Source organism: Myotis yumanensis, unplaced genomic scaffold (genome assembly GCF_028538775.1).
Source record: "Myotis yumanensis isolate MYYU_CA2020_CCGP unplaced genomic scaffold, mMyoYum1.0.hap1 SCAF_18, whole genome shotgun sequence".
Lineage (NCBI taxonomy): Eukaryota > Metazoa > Chordata > Mammalia > Chiroptera > Vespertilionidae > Myotis > Myotis yumanensis.
In genome coordinates this window covers 38,382,474-38,403,976 of record NW_027223769.1, presented here as the reverse complement: position 1 = coordinate 38,403,976, position 21,503 = coordinate 38,382,474, and the positions used below count along the sequence as shown (strand labels likewise).

General features: G+C 58.7%; 1 protein-coding gene across 2 annotated transcripts in view; it reads left to right on the top strand.

Moving 5' to 3' along the window:
* TENT4B (terminal nucleotidyltransferase 4B) overlaps nucleotides 1–21,503 on the top strand; it is a 39,450-nt gene that overhangs the window by 14,079 nt on the left and 3,868 nt on the right. For both annotated transcript variants that reach the window (XM_070397784.1, XM_070397783.1), the window contains 10 exons: nucleotides 11,167–11,290; nucleotides 12,791–12,837; nucleotides 13,820–13,940; nucleotides 14,870–14,977; nucleotides 16,902–17,030; nucleotides 17,671–17,884; nucleotides 19,103–19,229; nucleotides 19,305–19,408; nucleotides 19,490–19,677; nucleotides 21,171–21,335. In XM_070397784.1, coding sequence (XP_070253885.1) covers nucleotides 11,167–11,290; nucleotides 12,791–12,837; nucleotides 13,820–13,940; nucleotides 14,870–14,977; nucleotides 16,902–17,030; nucleotides 17,671–17,884; nucleotides 19,103–19,229; nucleotides 19,305–19,408; nucleotides 19,490–19,677; nucleotides 21,171–21,335 — 1,327 coding nt within the window. The remainder of the gene's footprint in view (nucleotides 1–11,166; nucleotides 11,291–12,790; nucleotides 12,838–13,819; nucleotides 13,941–14,869; nucleotides 14,978–16,901; nucleotides 17,031–17,670; nucleotides 17,885–19,102; nucleotides 19,230–19,304; nucleotides 19,409–19,489; nucleotides 19,678–21,170; nucleotides 21,336–21,503) is intronic.

Genomic DNA, 21,503 nt, shown 5'->3' with positions numbered 1-21,503 from the left:
TTCATATTTTTGGATTTTTTTTCTTTTTTCTTTTCCGGTTGGGTGTTTTTTACTTCTTCGTACTTCAAATCTTTGACTTGATTCTTTTTAAAAAACACATATATTTATTGATTTTTTTACAGAGAGGAAGGGAGAGGGATAGAGAGTTAGAAACATCAATGAGAGAGAAGCATCGATCAGCTGCCTCCTGCACACCCTTTACTGGGGATGAGCCTGCAACCAAGGTACATGCCCTTGACTGGAATCGAACCTGGGACCCTTCAGTCCCCAGGCCGACGCTCTATCCAGTGAGCCAAACCAGCTAGAGCTGACTTGATTCTTGCGACCCTCTAGTCTGCTGTTGGATCTCTGTATAATATTCTTTATTTCAGTCAGTGTATGCTTAATTTCTAGTTGGTCCTTTTTCATATCCTTGAGGGTCTCACTAGACTTATTGAGGGTCTCACTAAATTTATCGGCGGTTTCTAGAAAATTCTTGAAAAACCTTATAACCGTGGTTTTGAACTCTATATCCAGTAGTTTGCTTTCCTCCATTTCTGTCATTTGTGACCTGTTTCTTTGTCTCCTCATTTTGGCTGCTTTCTTGTGTTGATAGAGTGGCTTTCTGTGCTAGGTGTCCTATAGGGCCCAGTGGCTCAGCCTCCCCAATTACCTGAGGTGGACACTCTTGGTGCACCCCTTTGTGGGCTTTGTGCACAGTCTTGTTGTAGTTAAGCCTTGATTGTTGTAGGTATCACTGGGAGGAATTGACCTCCAGGGCAATTGGCTGTGAGAATCAGCTGTGTCTGCAGTGGGAGAACTTCTGTGCTGGAGACACCCTTCTGGGGCAAGACTTGCTTCAGTGGGGCTTTGGTGCTCACTGAGTCTGCTGCCTGAGTGTGTCCCTTATGAATCTGAGGAGTTGTAATTGGATGGTCCCACTCTGACCACTAGGTACACTGGCTCTTGGATCTCTAAGGAGGCGCTAATTTAGCCTCTGCCTGAGGCTACCCAGCAGGAGCTACGGAGAGATCTGCAGATTCCTCTTCTTTGTTTGGGATTTGGAGGTGCCCAGATGAGGCCCAGCTGTGAAGCAATGCAAGCTGCTGTGGTACCTTGGGCCTTCTTTTGGATGTTCTGGGTCTCTCTGACCCAGCTGCAGTTTGTTAGTAATTGTAGATTGCAAAGGGCCAGGGCATTCATATGCAAAAGCCTCTGCCACGGCTTGGGTGGTGTGGTGTTTTTTTTTAAACATATCTCTCTTGTATGTGACTTCCAAATAACATATGGTTAAAAAAATCAGAATGAAGCAGCCGATGTGGTGTATACACATAGTGGAATATTAGCCTTAAAAAGGAAGGAAATTCGACACATGCTACAACATGAGCAAACCTTAAGGACTTGCTAAGTTAAAAACAGCTGTGGAATGATTGTACTTCTGTGAGTCCCAGAAGTAGTCCAAGCCATAGAGACAGGAAGTAGACTGGTGGTTGCCAGGGGCTGGGGTGGGGTGGGGTGGGGGTGGGGGTGAGGAGGGTTAGAGAATGGGAGCTGGTGTTTAGGGGGGAGCGAGCTTCATTTGGGGAGAATGGCGACGTTGTGGAGCCCAGCCCCAGTTGTGCAGCATAAGTCAGTTCTGGGGACTCTACGTCGTTACATTTTGTCTTAATCGATAATTTGAACCTCAGGCAGGTTCAGTGACTTTACCACGTTTCACCGCTGGTGAAGTGACTTTGTCTTTACCTGTAAGCAGGTTCTTAGCGCTTGTCTCTCACAGGTCTGTGTACCTGTCAGCCTCACCTGGAATGTCAGATACCCCAGGGGTGGTGTCCACTGCCCACCCCCCAGCCTGCCCTGCTCCCCACAGCCCCCCAGCCAGCCCTGCTCCCCACAGCCCCCCCAGCCAGCCCTGCTTCCCACAGCCCCCCCAGCCTGCCCTGCTCCCCACAGCCCCCCAGCCTGCCCTGCTCCCCACAGCCCCCCCAGCCTGCCCTGCTCCCCACAGCCCTCCAGCCAGCCCTGCTCCCCACAGCCCCCCCCAGCCCCCCCAGCCTGCCCTGCTCCCCACAGCCCCCCCAGCCAGCCCTGCTCCCCACAGCCCTCCAGCCAGCCCTGCTCCCCACAGCCCCCCCAGCCTGCCCTGCTCCCCGCAGCCCCCCAGCCAGCCCTGCTCCCCACAGCCCCCCCAGCCTGCCCTGCTCCCCACAGCCCTGCAGGTCATGGTGTTCTGCTTAGTGAGCTGGACAAGGTAGCTCTCCAGCCCGTTACTTCAAACAGGGTCTCCGTCTGAGGGAGTGGAAAACAGCCTCCAGTGACCCGAGCCCGGCTGCTTCGGAGATCCTGGTTTATAGGTCTGGGGGGGGGGGGGGGGGTCCCTCATATCATATTTTTAAAATCGTACGCAGCACAGGTTGAGAAGTGCTGCTCAAAGGGTCTTTCCAAGCAGAGGTTCAGAATCCTCTAGCTGCGCGGGGACCCTAGCTGTGAGGATTAAAAGTAAAAATGCTTATTAAGAAATTTGAGATGATGTCTAAGACTTTTTAGAAATGTGGTCTGGTGCCGAAAGTGCTTTTTTTGTCTGTTGTTTTTTGGGCGGTGAGGGCCTGGCTTGTTGGTAAGCAAGGAGGAGTGTTTGTATCGTTGGAGAGGGAAGGGTGTTTGTGTTTAGAACCGAGGACCGTGTGTCTTCGGGGCCTTCATCAGTGAGATTCCTGCGATCGTGTGGACTTGAACTTCCTTAGTGGCACATGAGGTGAGTCACGTGCAATTTATAATGCAGACATTTTTCTTAATTTTAATTATGTAAATAAGGCATGACTTTATTTTCCTCCTAAGAGGAGAATAAAAAAAGATTAATATGTATTTTCATTGATTTCAGAGAGGAAGGGGGGGGGGAGAGAGAGAGAAACATCAATGAGGAGAGAGAATCACTGCAGGCTCTATCCACTGAGCCACCCTGGCTAGCGCTGTACCATCATTTTTTAAGCCATTTCCCATCAAAGACTCCAAAGGTGGTTCCAGTGTTGCCTGCTCGGCACCACGCGGACGCTCCCACGTGCCTCCTGTGTGCAGGCCCAGTAGTGCTGGGCACGGGGTGGGGTTGAAGGCTAGGTTGCCCCCCGCCGGGCTGTGGTGGGGTGGAGGGGGACGGGAGAATTCGCTGGACATGCACATGATTGAGGGAACACAGCCTTGCAGAGCGCATGTCCGTGTTTTGTTTGTCACCGTCACAGCGACGAGGCCGGCTCTGGGTTTGCCCCGAGTGCCTGCCCGCCCAGCGCCACTGTGCTGGGTGCTGACGGGGCCGCCTTCACCAAAAACGCTGAGTTAGTTTTGTGACCGTGAGGGTGATTAACAGATAATGGTTGCCAGAATCATTGTGTCAAAACAGCAAGAAACAGCAAGAGAATGTGATGTGTTCTGCATTCCCTTGGTGCCTGCCTGTCGTCACCGTGTTAGGGACTTTAGGTTGTGCATTTAATCATTTTTCTTGTTTTTGATCAACTTGACAAAAATAACAGCAAACACGCCGTTTCAGAGGGGCTCTTCATTAGAAGCTGTCAGCTGTCTATCGGCCTCTCAGCTCTTGTCGCTGTCTGTGTAAAAGACCCATTAAAGAATAATTTCCGTCCACCGGGAGGTCTTACTGCCGCTGCCGTTCTGCCCGGTCTGCCGGGCCGGTAAGCCCAGCGATTGGAGGGGCAGATACGCTTCCCTCCATCCCACGCCAGGGCCTGCGTGGCGCTGCCTGCGCTGGGCCTCGGAGGGGCTTTCTGTATCTGTTGTGCACCCAGTGCTGGGAGCAGGCCGCACAGCCTTCCAGCGGGCTCCTCCGTCTGTTCCTCGGAGCAGATTGCGGGGTTCCTTCTTCCAGGTTCGGAAAGACCCTGATGGTCACCACTGAACGAGGGGAACTTCGCTGAGGGCTTCCCCGCTCCTCTCTCCTCCCCGAGCAGGTTAGGTCTGACCACCGTGCGTATGGTTGTCTCGGTGCAGTGGCTGTGAGGTTTTGCCCCTGGGTGTGTTGGTGCGTGTCTGTGTGTGTGGAGGGGTGTGTGTGTGTGTGTGTGTGTGTGTGGAGGCTGTGTTGGTGCATGTGTGTGTGGAGGGTGTGTTGGTGCGTGTGCGCGCGTGTGTGTGTGTGGAGGCTGTGTTGGTGCGTGTGCGTGTGTGTGTGTGGAGGGTGTGTGGGTGCGTGTCTGTGTGTGTGGAGGGGGGTGTGTGTGTGTGTGTGTGGAGGCTGTGTTGGTGCGTGTGCGTGTGCGTGTGTGTGTGTGTGTGTGTGGAGGGTGTGTTGGTGCGTGTGCATGTGTGTGTGTGGAGGGTGTGTGGGTGCGTGTCTGCGTGTGGAGGGTGTGTGTGTGTGTGTGTGTGGAGGGTGTGTTGGTGCGTGTCTGTGTGTGTGGAGGGGTGTGTGTGTGTGGAGGCTGTGTTGGTGCGTGTGTGTGTGTGTGGAGGGTGTGTGGGTGCATGTCTGTGTGTGTGGAGGGGTGTGTGTGTGTGTGTGTGTGTGTGTGTGGAGGGTGTGTTGGTGCGTGTATGTGTGTGTGGAGGGTGTGTGGGTGCGTGTGTGTGTGTGGAGGGTGTGTTAGTGCGTGTGTGTGGAGGGTGTGTGGGTGCGTGTCTGTGTGTGTGGAGGGTGTGTGGGTGCGTGTGTGTGTGTGGAGGGTGTGTGGGTGCGTGTGTGTGTGTGGAGGGTGTGTGGGTGCGTGTCTGTGTGTGTGGAGGGTGTGTGGGTGCGTGTCTGTGTGTGTGGAGGGTGTGTGGGTGCGTGTGTGTGTGTGGAGGGTGTGTGGGTGCGTGTCTGTGTGTGTGGAGGGTGTGTGGGTGCGTGTCTGTGTGTGTGGAGGGTGTGTGGGTGCGTGTGTGTGTGTGGAGGGTGTGTGGGTGCGTGTCTGTGTGTGTGGGTGCGTGTGCGTGTGTCTGTGTGTGTGGAGGTGTGTAAATGTGTCAGTCATGTCCTCCTGTGAGCTGCATGGCTGCGCCGGTGTTAACTCCTCTCCTGCTTATCTCTTCCTTACCTGAAGGGGAGGTGACGGTGGCCTTGGTGTCACTGAGTGAGGACATCGGTGTTTGTCCTTGGCCAGAGGGTCAGTCACGTGCCAGCAGCGAGGCGCGGCGCACACCGGCCGCCGAGCGGAGGCTGTGCAGTGAGGCAGGGCCTCGGCAAAGGGCAGCTGAAGGACAGGTCACGTGTGCCCGTTGGTGAGGAAGGTGATGGCGGAAGGGCTTGTGTGACCTCCTGTGGCTGCTTGGAGACCGTCCTGTGAAGCCAGCAGTGCCCGGGGGGGGGGGGGGGGGGTGATGGGGGGGGCTGGGACGGGCTGTGCAGATTCACCCCCTGGCGACATGTGAGGAGCTACTGGGACTGTCGGATAGGTTGTGGCGGCCCTTCATTCCTAGGTCCCCTTTGGGTCCTAATAGAATGTGGTCTGCAAGTGTTTTAGTATTTCTTTTTTTTTTAAGTGTATTTTATTGATTTCAGAGGGGAAGGGAGAGGGAGAGAGATAGAAATATCAATGATGAGAGAGGATCATTGATCGACTGCCTCTTGCTCGCCACCTAGTGGTTATCGAGCCTGCCACCAGGGCATGTGCCCTTGACCAGAATCAAACCTGGGACCCTTCAGTCCTCAGGGCAACGCTCTATCCATTGAGCCACATCGGTAAGGCTGTTTCCAGTCTTTCTAAAAGGGTAACAACTTGCTTCTTAGCTTGCTCCACGTGCTAAATGACTAAAGTGTCGAGTTGCTTTGTTCGGGTTTTTCTGTCGTTCGTTTGCTGGCTGCACAGTCTTCCTGGGACTGACTTACAGACCCCCCTGCTCCTCTCACTGTGCTTTGTGGTGGCAGCGGTTACCTGTGGATGGAGTTTGGGTTGTAGCCACCTTCTGGCTGTTGTGAATAATGCTGTGCATGTTGGTGTAGAGGTGTCTGCATTTCTGGTTGCAATTTGAGTTTGCACCTCGGGGTGGCATTGCTGGGTCAGATGGTGACACTGTGTTTAACCTTTGTGGGGCTGCCCAGCTGTGCCGCTGCGGCCACATCTGACATCCCCTCAGCGAGGCAGGGGGCGCTGGCCCTTCTGCACACTCACCAGCACTTTCTTTTTTAAATCGTAGCCGTCCTAATGGGTTGAAATGGCATCGCGTGGTTTTGATGGGCATTTCTCTGATGACTAACGAGGTTGACTATCTTTTTTTTTTAAAATATATTTTTATTGAGTTTTTACAGAGAGGAAGGGAGAGGGATAGAGAGCCAGAAACATCAATGAGAGAGAAACATCGATCAGCTGCCTCCTGCACACTCCCCACTGGGGATGTGCCCGCAACCAAGGTACATGCCCTTGACCGGAATCGAACCCGGGACCCTTCAGTCTGCAGGCCGATGCTCTATCCACTGAGCCAAACCGGTCAGGGCGACTACCTTTTCTTGTACATATTGGTTATCTGTGTATCTTCTTTGGAGAAATGTCAATTCTTTTGCCCATTTTTGTGTGGTGTATTTTTGTTGTTGTTAAATTGTAGGAGTTCTTCAGATATTTTGGATAGTAACCCTTTATCAGATACGTGATTTGCAAATATTTTCTCCCACTCTGTTGGTTTCCTCTTTCCTTTATTGATATGTCCTCTGGTACACGAAAGTTTTCAATTTTGGCGAAGTCCAAGCTACTTTTTTTGTTGCTGTTGCCTGTGCTTGTGATATTATATCCGGCCCTTCCAAATGCCAAGTTCCCTGCTGACTCCGCCACGTTTCTTTTCGTGTATCCAGCTTTAGTTGGTAAGATTGGGTCTCTGCTCCATCCTGGGTCGACTTCTGTGTGTGGTGTGAGGTAGGGGTCCTGTATGTGGTGTGAGGTAGGGGTCCCGGGTCATTGCTCTGCGTGTGGATGTCCAGTTTCCCCGGCCCCATTGGTCCAAGGCTGTCCTTCCCCTTTGGCCGCTCTCGGCACCATTGCTGAAATTGTTCTTATTACAACGTGAGAATGCACACAAGTATAACATGCTTATCTTCAAAGGTTATAAAAAAAAAAAGGACTAACAAGTTAAATTGATATAAAATGACAAAACCAGTAAAAGTGGAAATGAGTGTAATGGGACAGATGACTCATTCCAGTCAAAGCGCTGTCAGTGTGAGGTCGCGATGCCGGCCATGATGTCGGCCATGATGTTCCAAGTGCCTTTCTTGCTCCGCCACGTGCCCACTCAGTTCTCTCCCCACCTCCTCTGCTCGGAAAACCTCAGAACTTGGCGGGTGTGCACCGTGCACCTGTCAGGGCTGACTGCTCCGGACCGGAGTGCAGACCCGTCCCGGTCCCGTTTGGCGGTGGTGTGGCAGGAGCAGACACGTGGGCCGGGAATCCCGGGCGGCTCCGCTTCCCAGGAGGCGCGGGGTGAACAGGGCAGGCTTCTGCGGGTGTTTTCGGGGTGATACTGAAATGAAAGCACAATGTGAAAGGCCCCACAGGGAAGGATGGGCTGGGGATGTGTCCGTCCGCCACTTAGCTGAGACCCGGCTCCATGTGTGACTCACATGACTTGGTTCCTGTGCTGTCCAGTGTGAACAGTTAGAAGGAGATGCTGACATTCCAGTTTGGGGGGGGGGGAGGAGCTTGTTTATCCTTTTAAAACAAATAATTTTTATTGATTTTTAGAGACAGGAAGGGAGATGGAGAGAGGGAGGAAGGGAGGGAGGGAGAGAGGGGGAGAGAGAGAGAGAGAAAGGAACACCGGTGCGCAAGCAGAACACAGACTGGCCGCCTCTCATGCCCCCACCGGCAATGTAACCGGCAATGTAACCGGCAATGTAACCGGCGATCTGACCGGCAGCCTTGGGTGCCCTGGAAGGCCGCGCCCCGCCAGCGAGCCCACGGCTTCTCCTTCCCCTTCCTGTGGCGCCTCCATGGGGCGCGGCCGTCTGCCTTCCCACCCTGCTCCCCTGGGCGCAGGCCTCGGGCGTCCTCAGTGCTGATCTGTAGGCTGCATCTCACTGCCATGGCTTCCCCCGCAGCCGGAGGAGAAAGGGTGGCAGGGTGCTCCCGGGGGAGTGTGTGTGTGTGTGTGTGTGTGTGTGTGTGTGTACTAATTTGGGGGCTGTCTGATCGATCTCCTAGTGTGTCCCTGGGGCTTCACAGCTGTCCCTGGCCTCAGGACCGGGGCTGAATGCGTGGAGCCTGCAGCGGTCGGTGAGTGAGCAGGGGCTGCCTGCGTGGGAGTCCGTTAGAAAGAGCAGCCGGGCCAGGCGCCTGCGTGGGGGTCGGCAGAGGCTCCTCCGAGCAGCGCACACGGACGGGAAAGGTAGTGGCAGGTGCGCCAGGCATTTACTAAATGGATCTGGTCTGAGGCTTACGTAACATACATGTGCGTCCAGGGATTGTATAATCTGTGCTCTAAGGGCCCTGTGTTTCTGTGGTCAGCGTGGCTGCCCCGTGGAAGCGTCAGGCGTGGTTTCTGCTTCGTTGTTTGTGAGGAAAGCTTATCCGGTTTGGAATGGGGGTGGGGGGGGGGTCGGGGGGAGACTTGATTAACATGAAGGTGTTGGTCTGCTGTTTGGCTTTCGTCCTTTCTGTTGTCACGATGAACTTGGTGGCTTGCTTGTGCGAGCTGGAGATGGGGCCACATACTCTGAGTTGTCGCTTTTATTCTAATCCTCATCCTCATCGTGGCCACGGAAGGAAGAAACCACCATGTTCCTCTTCCTGGCGAAAGCAGAACAGACGCTGGTGACAGTGACTTGACTGAGACAAGCCTACGTGACATTTGTCTGTTAGCGCCACCTCTAGCGGACGAGGACCGTGCAGACCCGCCCATTGCCTGAGGAAGCGTGGCCGGCCGGCCAGTGTGCACGCGGCACCGCGAAGCTGGCAGCAGGGTCGGGGGGCGAAGGAAGACGCGGGGGGAAGAAGCCAGCAGGTTCCGCTCTCTCATAGCAGGAGAGGGGGTGGGACAGGGAAATCCGAGAACCGTCCTCCTGAAACCCTGGCCCAGGGACCCGTGTCCGGAGGTGGAGGCGCTGGCGTGTAAAAGGACGCTCTAACTTCCAGGAAAGCGGGTCTGAGGGCCGCGCTTCAAAGGCGAAAGGAGCCCTGGCTGGTGTGGCTCAGTGGATAGAGCGTCGGCCTGCAGACTGAAGGGTCCCGGGTTCGATTCCTGTCAAGGGCATGTGCCTTGGTTGCGGGCACATCCCCAGTGTGAGGTGTGCAGGAAGCAGCTGATCAATGTTTCTCTGTCATCGATGTTTCTGACTCTCTATCCCTCTCCCTTCCTCTCTGTAAAAAATAAAATATATTAAAAAAAAAAAGGTGAAAGGAAGGAAAACTTCACCCTGTGGACACATCCTCCGTGCCTCCTGCCAGGCCCTCCCCCAGGAGGGGGACAGTGTGACATTCGTTCCTCAGCCGTGACCACGGTTGCCGATGCCCACACAGCTTGCGGGAGTCGGATATGGAGGCTCCTCTCCCTGTCCAGTCACTGTACGCTGCCACCGCATCTTCTCTCTCCCTTGTTTTTTAAATCTAAGATATAGTGAGAATTTGGGGGGCGGGGGGTGAGTACATTTCTTTTCTTTTTAGCTTTGGTGCTCCTGGTCAGCACCGTAGGAAGTTGGCACATGTGCAGACTTCCCCAGGCAGACAGGAGGGCACTGCGTTCTGGGAAGGCCTGCGCCCCTCGGCTGTGGACCAGTTCCATGCGCACACGGTGCTGTGCACGGGCAGACGTGTTTCTGAGAAGTGGGGTCTCGTCCTCACCTTCAAGGACGCCTGTCGCCCTCGGGCCACACTGCCCTCCTCTCCGGTTCTGTCGTTCCCCCACAGTGTGAGCCTCCATCTCCTTGGACCGTATGACCAGGCTCACTGTCTCCTGTATGACCACGTGGGCGTGGGCGTGGGCACACGGGTGGACGAGGGAGAGCGTCCCTGGGCTGCGCTGGGGCCGGGGACAGGGCTGAGCCAGGAGCGGGGCGTCTGAGTGGGGAGGCCGGTGAGCGGGCCATGGGCTGAGCTGACCGCCAGGCAGGAGGAGGGCCAGCGGAGTGGCCGGGAGCCCTGGGGACGTCGGAGTCGTACCCGGGAGGTGACGTGTGAGCTGAAGGCTCGTGGGAAGGGGTTCCGGGCCCAGGGCTGCAGGGGCGCGGGTGCTGCTGTGGGCTGTGGTGGAGGCTGCAGGCAGGCATGCCGAGAGGGAGTTGGCCAGTGTCCAGGTTGGCACCCACGGAGACCTAAGGGGGCAGGGATGGGAGGCGGATGGGAGCCCTGAGGGGGCAGGTCCTGGTTTGGAAGTGGGTTTGGGGTTTTTGGAGGGTGGGGGGGAGGGGATAGGATTTGGAGACCCGTTAGCTCCAGAGGATGAGGAAGGATGCGGCAGGGAAATGCTGCAGATTCTGTTGGGGAAGCAGTGACCCCGGGAGGGGAGCCCCGGAGAAGGAATGGGGTTGGGAGGAAGACATGGCCTTTCGGTTGGACTCACTGCGTTTGAGTGGCACCTAGGCAGAGCGGTCTCCTGGCAGAGGAGACATGGGAGTACAGGCGTGTGCGTGTGCGCGTGTGCGTGTGCGTGTGCGTGTGCATGGCCAGTTTCCTTGTAAAAACCCAGCGGAGGGCCTCCTGAAGAGGTCACTCAGACGCACTGGGCTCGCTCCGGGCCGGTGCTGCCCCGACCGTCGGCCGGTACACGAGGCCAGTCCGCACTCCGGCCTCAGGCTCCCGGAGGAAGTGCCGGCGGATTAAGGTGCTCTTCCAGATCGTCGCCTGGCACTTCCAGACAGCCCGTCGGTGCGTCCCCAGGAAGGGCGAGCCCGAGGCAAGCAGAACCGCTACATGCGTCCTGAACAACCTGTCCGGGGCTTGGGTCCCTCCATGTCCCGGTCAGGGCTGCCCGGCAGACCTCCCCGGGGTCAGGGCCGCCCGGCCGACCTCCGGGTTCCTGCAGTGGTCGCTCAGGGTCTCCGGCTGCCGCTGTCAGCATGCCAGTGGGACTCCTTGGACTTCCGTCTTTTGTGGAATTATTTTGCTATTTTTGATTAAGTTCTACACGTTCCCATTTTAGCTCAGCATGAGTTGCAGCGTTAAAATTAAGGTAGCAATCGAGGATACGTCATCAGCGGAGTTACCAGACTTACTTAGATGAGGCTATTCGAGGCCGTGGCTTCCTGAGGCGGCCGCCCGTGTGACCGTCTGCCTTTCTTCCCAGCCTGCACGAGGAGATCAGCGACTTCTACGAGTACATGTCGCCGAGGCCGGAGGAGGAGAAGATGCGGATGGAGGTGGTGAACAGGATCGAGAGCGTCATTAAGGAGCTCTGGCCCAGCGCTGACGTGAGCACCGCCCGGCGGGGGCGGGGGACGTGCGGGCCGGAGCCTCACCGGCCTCCGGGGCCACTGCCCGCGCATCTGCAGCCACGCGTTTCCTTCAGCCTTTAGCACGTGGCTCCCGAGTCATTAGCACGGGTCGGCTCCAGGCCGGGCCCTCGGGCTGGTGGCCTGGCAGAGGCAGCGCAGGAGGCGGTGTGAGGAGGGCACGCCTGTGCGCTCTGCTACCCGAGGCACGTGTCAGCGCCGTGCGGCTCCAGCCTGCAGATGACAGTGTCATTTAGAGGGAAGGAGGGCGGAGGAACGGCTCCTGTCGTCTGGGGGTCATGTTCTCAAGGCTGATGCTGGCGTCTGTCCCCCCCACCACACGCTGTTCTCTGTGCTCCTGCCTCCACCCGGCTCCCCCACTCCCCGAACAGCCCCCCCAGTGCGCACAGCGGGGCCCAGGGCTGCCTCTGCTTATTGCGGTTTTTGTTCCTGCACTGAGTCAGCTGCACTCTTAGGGCTCCCTTGAGGGTCTGTTGTACGATTGTGCGTTCTCAGGGCCTGCGTTAGACTCCGTTCTGTGTTACGTAGCTTTTCTTAGGCTCTGTCCTGGGTGGCGAAGGGGCTTTTTTTTTTTTTTTAAATATATTTTTATTGATTTTTTACAGAGAGGAAGGGAGAGAAATAGAGAGAGAGAAACATCGATGAGAGAGAAACATCCATCAGCTGCCTCCTGCACAGCTCCCACTGGGGATGTGCCCGCAACCCAAGTACATGCCCTTGACCGGAATCGAACCCGGGACCCCTCAGTCCGCAGGCCGACGCTCTATCCACTGAGCCAAACCGGTTTTGGCAAGGGGCTTTTTTTTGTTTGTTTGTTTTTTGTTTTTTGTTTTCTTTTCCAATTGGTAAAACACAAACACTTCAGATGAGGGGCTGTAGGTGGCGGGAGAGGAGAGGAGAGGACACGCAGACTTCGCTGAGCAGCTGCTGCTGCCCCGTGGCTTCTCTTGTCGGCCTGAGTCAGTGGCTCTCAGTGGGGGGGGGTGGGGAGAGGGGGAGGGGGAGGTGGGGCATGTGTCCCCCGGAGGCATTTGGCATTGTGGGTGGGAGACAGTTTTCATTCTCGTGACTGGTGAGTGCTCCTGGCAGATGGTGGGCGCAGACCAGGGGTGCTGCTCACACCCCACAGGGCCCAGGACAGCCCCCCCCAACCGAGAATGATCTGCTCCACATGTCAGGATGCTGAGGTCACGACCCTGCCCTGAGCTCCATGTCTTCCTCCTGCGGCGACGCTTCCTCCAGTGTCCGGGGGCCGGGACTGTGTTTGGGGGGCAGACACCAGTGTCAGAGTGTGTAACGGTGTGGGGTCCGAATGCCTACCTGTGCTCCCTGGAGCACGGTGGGGAGAACCCGCTGCACTGCTCAGAGGCGCCAGCAGAGGGCAGCAGACACCGGCCTTTCTCCGTGGCTGGTGGCTCTCAGCTGATGGCATGGAACCCACTGTCGTTTCTGTTTCAGGTCCAGATATTTGGGAGCTTCAAAACGGGCCTGTACCTACCCACCAGGTGAGTGCACGGCGCCTGCGGGGTGGGCCTGTCCCCAGGGTGCACGTTTGGCCTGTTGGATTGTAAGCGTAGAAATAAAGCGGATGATGAAGCAGACATTCACATTCCTGTTTGCGATGTGGATCCCCGGGGGTGGATGTCACTCCGACCGCTGTCAGCAGCGCCTGCATCGTTGTGGTGGGTGGACGGGGCGCCTGTCCGGGCGCAGCTCAGGTCCTCTGTGCGGTGGGGGAGGTTCTGCTCGCCTGCCCACAGCCCAGCAATGGGCTATCGCTGGCCCCGAGGGCCTCAGCCCGTCCCCTAACCACTCACACGCCAGGGGGGCCTTTGGGTGAGGCACCTGCGTGTACTGGGGGGCCGTTTCACTAAGAGCTGCACCGTGACCCCGCGTTCAGCGCCTGACCCCGTGGGTGGGCCCTGACGACCATCCCCCCCAGCCAGGCCGTAAGCGACCCCTCGGGTTCACTGACACTTGTGCCTGTCTCGGTGCCGGGCCCCCGCAGAACCCCGAGCCACTCTTCCTAACAGTGTCATTGCACTCTGGCTGGTGCCTTCACGTCATCCCGAGGTGAAAGGGCACAGGAATAACCGCAGGGAAGGGCTGCACGGCCTCTGACCCGGGGGGGGGCGCTGAGCAGTCCTGGCATCTCCTTCCGGACGGGCAGCCGGGCCGAACGTGGGAGAGGGCGGGTGTCTCCTCGTTTACACGGTGGCGGCACCTTGTCTCGCTCTCACTGACGCACAGCTCTCAGCCAGAGTCTTCGGATTCTAGCCCCAGAGCCGGACGAACAGGAACCGTTGGGGTCTTTTTGAGGTTCTGCTTTCACAGTCGCCTGTCCCCGGGGCCTGGCCTGAGTGAAATGACTCAGGAGGTGGCCGTTAAAGTCACCAGCCCCCTCCTCGGGCCGGGAGAGCGGGCGGTGTGCGGGTCTCAGGCCGGCGGGCCTCGCGCTCAGGGGAACGGCCCTCTCGCTCTGCCCAGTGACATCGACCTGGTGGTGTTCGGGAAGTGGGAGAACCTCCCGCTCTGGACCCTGGAGGAAGCTCTCCGGAAGCACAAGGTCGCCGACGAGGATTCGGTGAAAGTCCTGGACAAAGCCACCGTGAGTCCCCCGGCCCCTCGCCCACCGCCCTCACGCCCCAGCCTGCCCGGTGGGGTGGTCGGGAGGGCCCGGCACTCGCACCTTCTCTCCGTCAGTGGGCACCGTGCCGGGCGCACGGCCGTGTGTGACACAGGTGGCCTCCTGCGGTCACACCTTCCCTTCAGAGGGCACCGGTTAGCCCGCGGGTCCTGCGGGGATTTGTTCAGTGAGAGCAGAGCCCAGGTTCTGTTGGGCGTTCTCAGCGGCCCAGCCGGGGCTGCTCTGCTCCGTCCGAGTCTGTGTCCGGGACACGGGCCATAACTGGCGTTCACCAGCCTGGCCTGGCCGTCGGGGAGCTGCCGTGGGAGCCCAGACGCGCCCGCATAGGCACGGGGGTCTGCACGCGATGTACCCGGGGAAGCCTGGCGGCGGGCAGCTGGGACTGCGGGGTGCCGCCCGCGTTTTCTCGCATGTGGTGCACACGGAGCTTTTCTTGTTCTTATGAAGAATCCCACACGTCTCGTAGAAATCGTCGTCATTTTCCATTTGGGGATGATTCTTGCGTTTTACTCCTCCTGCTGGGTTGTTCGGGCTCCTGGCCACACTGACCGTGATGCAGGGGCCTGTGTGTGACTAGCCTCGCGGCCCCCCTGACTGCTTGGCGGTCAGTGATAGGAAGCTGTTTCCCAGTTGTGGCGTCAGGAAGGGTTCTGTCACTGGGTGTCCAAACTCAGCCGTAGGAGCGACAGGATACGCGGTGTGAGGGGAAGCGCCAGCTGCGCAGAGGGAAGTTTCTGGAAGGCGGGGGGGGGGGGGGGGGGGGAGGCGCAGGCCTCAGGACCTCCTGTTTGTTGTCCCGAGAGGGGTGGGGCCTCACGCCGTTCACCCCGCGCCCCGATCTTGCCCCTGGTTCGGGTAAAGCGATTTAACACTCCCTTTCTCCCCTGCAGGTGCCTATCATTAAGTTAACAGATTCCTTCACGGAAGTGAAGGTGGACATCAGCTTTAACGTGCAGAACGGCGTGCGGGCGGCGGACCTGATCAAAGACTTCACCAAGGTCAGGGCTCACGCTCGCCGGGAGGCGGCCAGGCCGCGTGTGGCGGGAGGGCCCGTCCTGGCGCTGAGAGAGGTGCATGCGATCGCCGGCGAGGGCTTCTCTCCGGAGCCCCCCAAGAATCAGTCACCTACAACGTGGCCTGGAGTGAGAGCCACACTTGAGAAAGCTGCTCTGCTCGTGGGAGAGGAGGGCGGGAGCCGCGCTGGGGGCAGGATCTGTCCGTCTTTTAAATATGTATTTGTATTGGTTTCAGAGAGGAAGGGGGAGGGAGAGGGAGATAGAAACATTGGTGATGAGAGAGAATCATGGACCGGCTGCCTCCTGCACGCCCCACACTGGGGATGGAGCCCACAACCCAGGCCTGTGCCCTGACCGGGAATCGAACCCTGACCTCCTGGGTCATAGGTCATTGCTTAACCACTGAGCCACACAGGCCAGGCTCCGATCATAAGAGTTCAGCCTGGGGCCCTCCCAGGTGACTGCTCTAGGCTTCAGTCCCCGGCGCCTGAAGGTGGTCCCTCGGGCTCCTCCCTCTGTTGGGGGAGATGGAAGCCTTCTCGACTGCTGCGCTTTCTTCCGGAGCGTTTGCGGGCCTGCCCTCAGGACGCCCCGAGCAGAAGCGGCAGGCTGCTGTGGTTACGCCCACGTCTCTTCTGACGCTGACAGTTTTTTTAGCAGCTCTACGGGTTCGCCTTTCCCTGTTTTATAAGCAACACGTTAACTTCTTTATTCTTGTGTACACGTTCGGAGTATAGGAAAGAGAGAGAGGGGAATTCCAGCCCAACCCCACACTGTGGGAGGTGCCGGCTGTGCGTAAATTTTCTCCTCCCAGAAATGTTTTCAATCGAGTTAATAGGAATAATAAAAATTTACTGGTGTAAAAGGATACCTACACCCAACAGGCTTAGAGTGGCTTTGTATCAACTTTTTTTTCTTGTTCATTCTCCTCTGAGATTTTTAACAAAAGGAATGGCACCCTGTACGCTCATTATCTTATACTTTAAAAAAAAACACAATTTTTAAAAATTTTGTATGGATTTTTAGAGAGAGAGATTGATTTGTTCCATTTAAATCGCATTCATTGGTTGGTTCTTGCATGGCCCTGACCGGGGATTGGACCTGCAACCTTTGCCTGTTGGGATGACGCTCTAACCACCTGAGCCACCGGCCAGGGCCTTGTCTTATCCTTTTTTTAACTTAATATTTTGGAGGTTTTTTCCTGGTCACACAGACAGGCTTCCTTCGCTTAAAGAGACTATTTCTGACTCCTCCGTCTCGCTGAACAGTGCTGCCTTCTGTACCTGTTCCTCTTCCTGCCTGCTTGCTCGGACATGACTGGCAGGAGTCCACACTTCTTTCTTTCTCACGGAAGCGTGGAGTTCTTAGCGCCAGGGAGGAACCGGGCATCCCTGGCGACCCACCCCCGCGGGGGCCTGGCTCCTGGGGGCGCCGAGTGAGGCTGTGCCCGAGGGGCGCGGGCTGCGCTGCCCTGGCGCCGGCTCAGGTCTCGTCCTCTGCGTGGGGAAGGCTCACCTGCCCCGGGAGCCGCAGGCCGGCCGCTCTGGCCTGGGGGGCCCTGGTCTGCCTGGGGGTGCTGCCCTGAGAAATGCCCCTCTGACGTCCGCTGACTCGGTGCTGGAGGCGTTGGGACCGCCCCGCGCTGCTTCTCTTACCTGTTTGCCACTGAGCATTGGGCGGTGGCGGCCGGCGTGACCGTCACCAGACACGTGTGGTGTTGCCGGCTGTGGGCGCAGCGCGGGCTCCGGGGCCGTGTGCCGTGGGCTCGCCTCGTGCTCCCCCGTTGCTGCTGCTTTTACAGTCGCCCTTCAGCTGGGGCGGGAAGGGTGCCCGCCAGTTGGAACGGGAGGACCGGGCACGCTCGGCGCTCCTCGCGCAGGGCCGCTGACGCGTCGCTCCTTTGCAGAAGTACCCCGTGCTGCCGTACCTGGTCTTGGTGCTGAAGCAGTTCCTCCTGCAGCGGGACCTGAACGAAGTGTTCACAGGGGGCATCGGCTCCTACAGCCTCTTCCTCATGGCGGTCAGCTTCCTCCAGGTGAGCCTGGCTCGCAGGCCCTGTGCACGACGGGGTCACCACTGGGAGTCCCGGGGGGAAGCTGCCCGCTGCCCGGATCACTCACGACGTTCCCCTTTATTTATTTATTTATTCATTGACGTTCCCCTTTAAACTTGTCACCTTTTTGCAATTTAGCAAGTATTTCAAAGTCCCTGGGAAAGAATATTGCTTTGTTTTTAATCCCACGTGTTCTGTTGTTTGAGATTTTTCACTGCACATTTTAAAGGTGGGGTGTGGCTTCCGTAACGGTGACTAGCAGTAGAAACTCCACGCACAGCGCTGTCCTCTAAGCGCCCATCTGGAGTCCCGCTGGGCTGGGCCTGCCGCGGGGCGAGGGGAGGGGAAGTCCCGCCACCCTGAGCGCGTTTATGGGGCCCAGCGCTGCCAGCGGCCTGGCCTGCTCGGGACTCATCGTGGCGGCCAGCCCTGCCCATCCTGGGGCCGCCGTCTGCCCCGCCTCCCAGTGGCCCAGCGCTCTGCCCGGGAGGCGGGGTGTTGTGTAGCAGCCGCGAGACCGGAAGCGGGCAGCGCTGGGGTAGAAGTCAGATGTCATGTGTCACCCCCCGGAGAAGTCAGAGGATGTGCAACGTAACTTCTTTTCTTCTCCTTCTGCTTGTAGTTACATCCCAGGGAAGATGCTTGCATCCCCAACACAAACTATGGTGTTCTCTTAATAGAGTTTTTTGAATTATATGGACGGCACTTCAATTATTTAAAGACTGGCATCCGGATAAAGGATGGGGGCTCATATGTGGCCAAAGATGAAGTTCAGAAGAACATGTTGGATGGCTACAGGCCGTCGATGCTCTACATCGAGGACCCTTTACAGCCAGGTACTGAGATTAGGTAATCCGTGGGCGGGCGGGGAGGGGCGCGGCGTGGTCACCGTGTGGGGGCTGGCACTTCGGACAAAACATTCAGGATCAGCTTTAATGTGGACATCCTCTGTTCATCAGAATACTTCATGTGCAGGTATATGAAAGCCAGCGCACACCAGCGAAAACACATGAACACACACACACACACCAGAAAACACGCTGCAGATGAGTGGGGAGCGGTGTGGGTGGGAGTGGCTGTGGCTGGGGAGGGTCTGCTCTCCATTCTGACAGCCACTTGTCTCCTTTCTCGTGTCCTCATCACCCAATTCCAGCCTGTTGCCAACCAGGGCTTTTATTTTTTAGTTTAATTGACGGGTGACATGGTTCGTAGCTACGTGGGTTTCGGGTGCACAGTTCTGTAGGCCGTCACTGACCGTTCACCCCGGTGCCGTCTCCTTCTGTCACCGATTGCCCGTTTACCCGCTCCGGCCTCCCCGCTCCCTGCCCCGGGCTGTGGGCTGTCTCCCCAGGGCTTCAGCGCGAGGCTTCAGGTCCTTGGGGCGGTGGCCCAGTAACAGACTCCCGAGCGAGGGGTTCAGAGAGGCGGCTGGTCTTCCTTTAGCTTCCTCTCCCCGTCAGTCCTGCGTGGTCTGTGCACGGCCCCAGCGTCGAGCGGTGGGAGGGAAGAAGGGTGCTCCCCCCGTGCTCCCCGGGGCCGCGTGCTCGTCGTCTCCGAGGTCCCTGGGCAGCGGTGCCTCCTGGTGTGGCTGAAGCTCCGCCGTCCTGCGCTGTCGCCTCGGGCACGGCGCCCGAGAGAGGGAGGGAAGTTGTGGCCTTGGCCTTTGCCGGCTGCCTGGGCGTCTCGTGACTGAAGAGTCCCGTGTGTTTCCTCCTTGAGGAGCCGTTTATGGGACCTGCTCTACAGAAAGACCTCCAGCTCCACGGCCTTGCTGGGCGGAGCTCCTCGCCCCGTGGGCGGTGCTCACACGGCTGGGAGGACGGGAGCATGTCGCCCGGGCGCTCTCCAGAGAAACCGGCGGGTCCTGTTTGCAGGAAGCCTGTGGGGTGGTGCCTGGCAGGCCGGGCACGCGGAGGCCCGAGCACCCGTTCCGACTGCTCAGTCGGGACGTCCACGCCGGGGCCGAGGGCAGCTCCGCGGGGCCCCCGATCGCCCGCGTTGCAGGCAGAGCCCCGAGGGCGGTGGTGGCCCCTCTGACCTGCCCCTCTCCCCAGGCAACGACGTGGGGAGGAGCTCGTACGGAGCCATGCAGGTGAAGCAGGCCTTCGACTACGCCTACGTGGTGCTGAGCCACGCCGTGTCGCCCATCGCCAAGCACTACCCCAACAACGAGACGGAGAGGTAAGCCCCCCCCGGCGGGCGCCCGAGAGGACAGTTCCGGCCTCAGGCTCACCCCCCTCCCCTCTCACCCCGCAGCATCCTGGGCAGGATCATCAGGGTGACGGACGAGGTGGCCACGTACCGGGACTGGATCTCCAAGCAATGGGGCTTGCCGAGCAGGCCCGAGCCCTCGTGCAACGGTGAGTCCCGCGCCGTCGCCACCGCGGTCCCCACGGGGCGTGACTCGCGGGAAGACACGTTTCCCCTCCGCCCCCTCTCAGGAAACGGTGTCACCCTGATGGTGGAGCCCCCGCAGCTGGAGAAATGTCACAGGGGCCTCTCGGGCGAGAGCGACGCCCTCGGGAAGTGCAGGGGCAAGACCGCGGAGCCGCTCAGCAAGCACTCCTCCAACTCCTCGTCGGGCCCCGTGTCCTCGTCGTCCGCCACGCAGTCCAGCTCCAGCGACGTGGTGAGTCCCGGGCGCGGTGGGGGCGGTGTCAGGGCGGAGGGGCTCGCTCACCACGTTGTTACTGGGGATCTCAGACGTTCACGACGCTGCTCACTGTCAGTTACAATCGACAAGCTTCCCGCGCACATGCACGCACGTCAGTGCCCCTCCCCGGGCTCCACCGCTCCCATGGCGCTTGCCCCTCCGGCACGCAGTGGGCGCTCACATGGCGCTTGCCCCTCCGGCACGCAGTGGGCGCTCACACGGCGCTTGTCCCTCCGGCACGCAGTGGGCGCTCACACGGCGCTTGTCCCTCCGGCACGCAGTGGGCGCTCACACGGCGCTTGCCCCTCGGGCACGCAGTGGGTGCTCACATGGCGTTTGCCCCTCCGGCACGCAGTGGGTGCTCACATGGCGCTTGCCCCTCCGGCACGCAGTGGGTACTCACATGGCGCTTGCCCCTCCGGCACGCAGTGGGTGCTCACATGGCGCTTGCCCCTCCAGCACGCGGTGGGTACGAAGGGGGGGGCTCCATTCCTGCTGCTTCCCTGACAGGCTCCCAGGGGAGGTCAGTGGGCACCCTGAGTGCTGCATGCCCCCCGTTAGCCAGAGCACAGGGTGGTCCCAGTTTTGCTTCTGACATGAGATGGACACATCAGGAATCCTGTACATTCACGGAGTTTTCACAAATGCGTACACACTCAGCCCTCCTGAGAGGGGGGAGAGGGAGCGTCCCCAGGACGCCGTCAGCCAGTCCCACCCCCACCCCACCCGGGGTCCCCGTGGGCGTCTAAGGCGGTCAGCATCCGCAGGTGGAGCGCGTGCGTTGCTCTGCGAGGCTCCTCCCTCAGATGCTTCGGAGCCTCCTGGTGGGATGTTAACTGGCTGGGCTGTAACGTCAAGTTCACGTTTAAAACGTCTGATTCCTCGCTTCCAGTGCACTCAGAGTGCCGGACAGCCGTCACCCAGCTGATCCCAACACAGGCCCACCACCCACGCAGACCTGTCAGCGGCCCTGGCGTCCCCTACCACCCCCAGCAGCCTGTCTGTTCTCCGCCTTTCCCGGGGGGACTTGGGGATCACTCCCACAGCTCCCCTTCCCCTCGGGTTGATGGAGTTTACGGCACTGAGACCCGAGACGGCCCCCCAGTGCTGCATGTTGGCCGGGGAGGCGAGAGGCAGGGGGCTGGAATGTGGGAAGGACGCTGTTTCCATGCCGACAGCACCTGCATGGTGTCGGGGGGCGAAGGCCTCACGGGCAGAGCGAGGCGGCTCAGACGCAGGGGCGGAGGCAGACGTGCCCGGGAGGGAAGAACGAATAGACACCCTCTGGGGAATGAGCCACTTTCAGTGTTCGGAGGAAAATGTAACCACTGCTCTTCGTACAGTCCTCTGTGCTTCCTTCAGTTCCCAGATGTTTAAATGGGTCCGGGAGCACTTAGCTGAAATGGGTTTCTTTTTGAACGTTGACTGTTATTCACATGCCACATTGTAACCCACGCGACCTGTGTCAGGACTCGGACGCCACGCCGTGCAAAACCCCGAAGCAGCTGCTCTGCCGTCCGTCCCCCGGGAGCCGAGTGGGGTCGCAGGAGGTGGCCGTGGAGTCCTCGCCGGCGGGGGGGAAGGTGCAGAGCGCCCCGGCCCCCGCCACACCCAGCAGCGCCAGCAAGTCACAGGTGCGTGAGCACGCTTCTCCTGAGCAGCCAGCGCGGAGCGTGTCGTCCCTCACATGTCAGTTACACGTGTGCGTCATTGTCCTCACATGCCAGTTACACGTGTGCGTCATTGTCGTCTCTCACATGTCGGTTACACGTGTGTTACTGAGCATTCAGTGCAGCACAGGT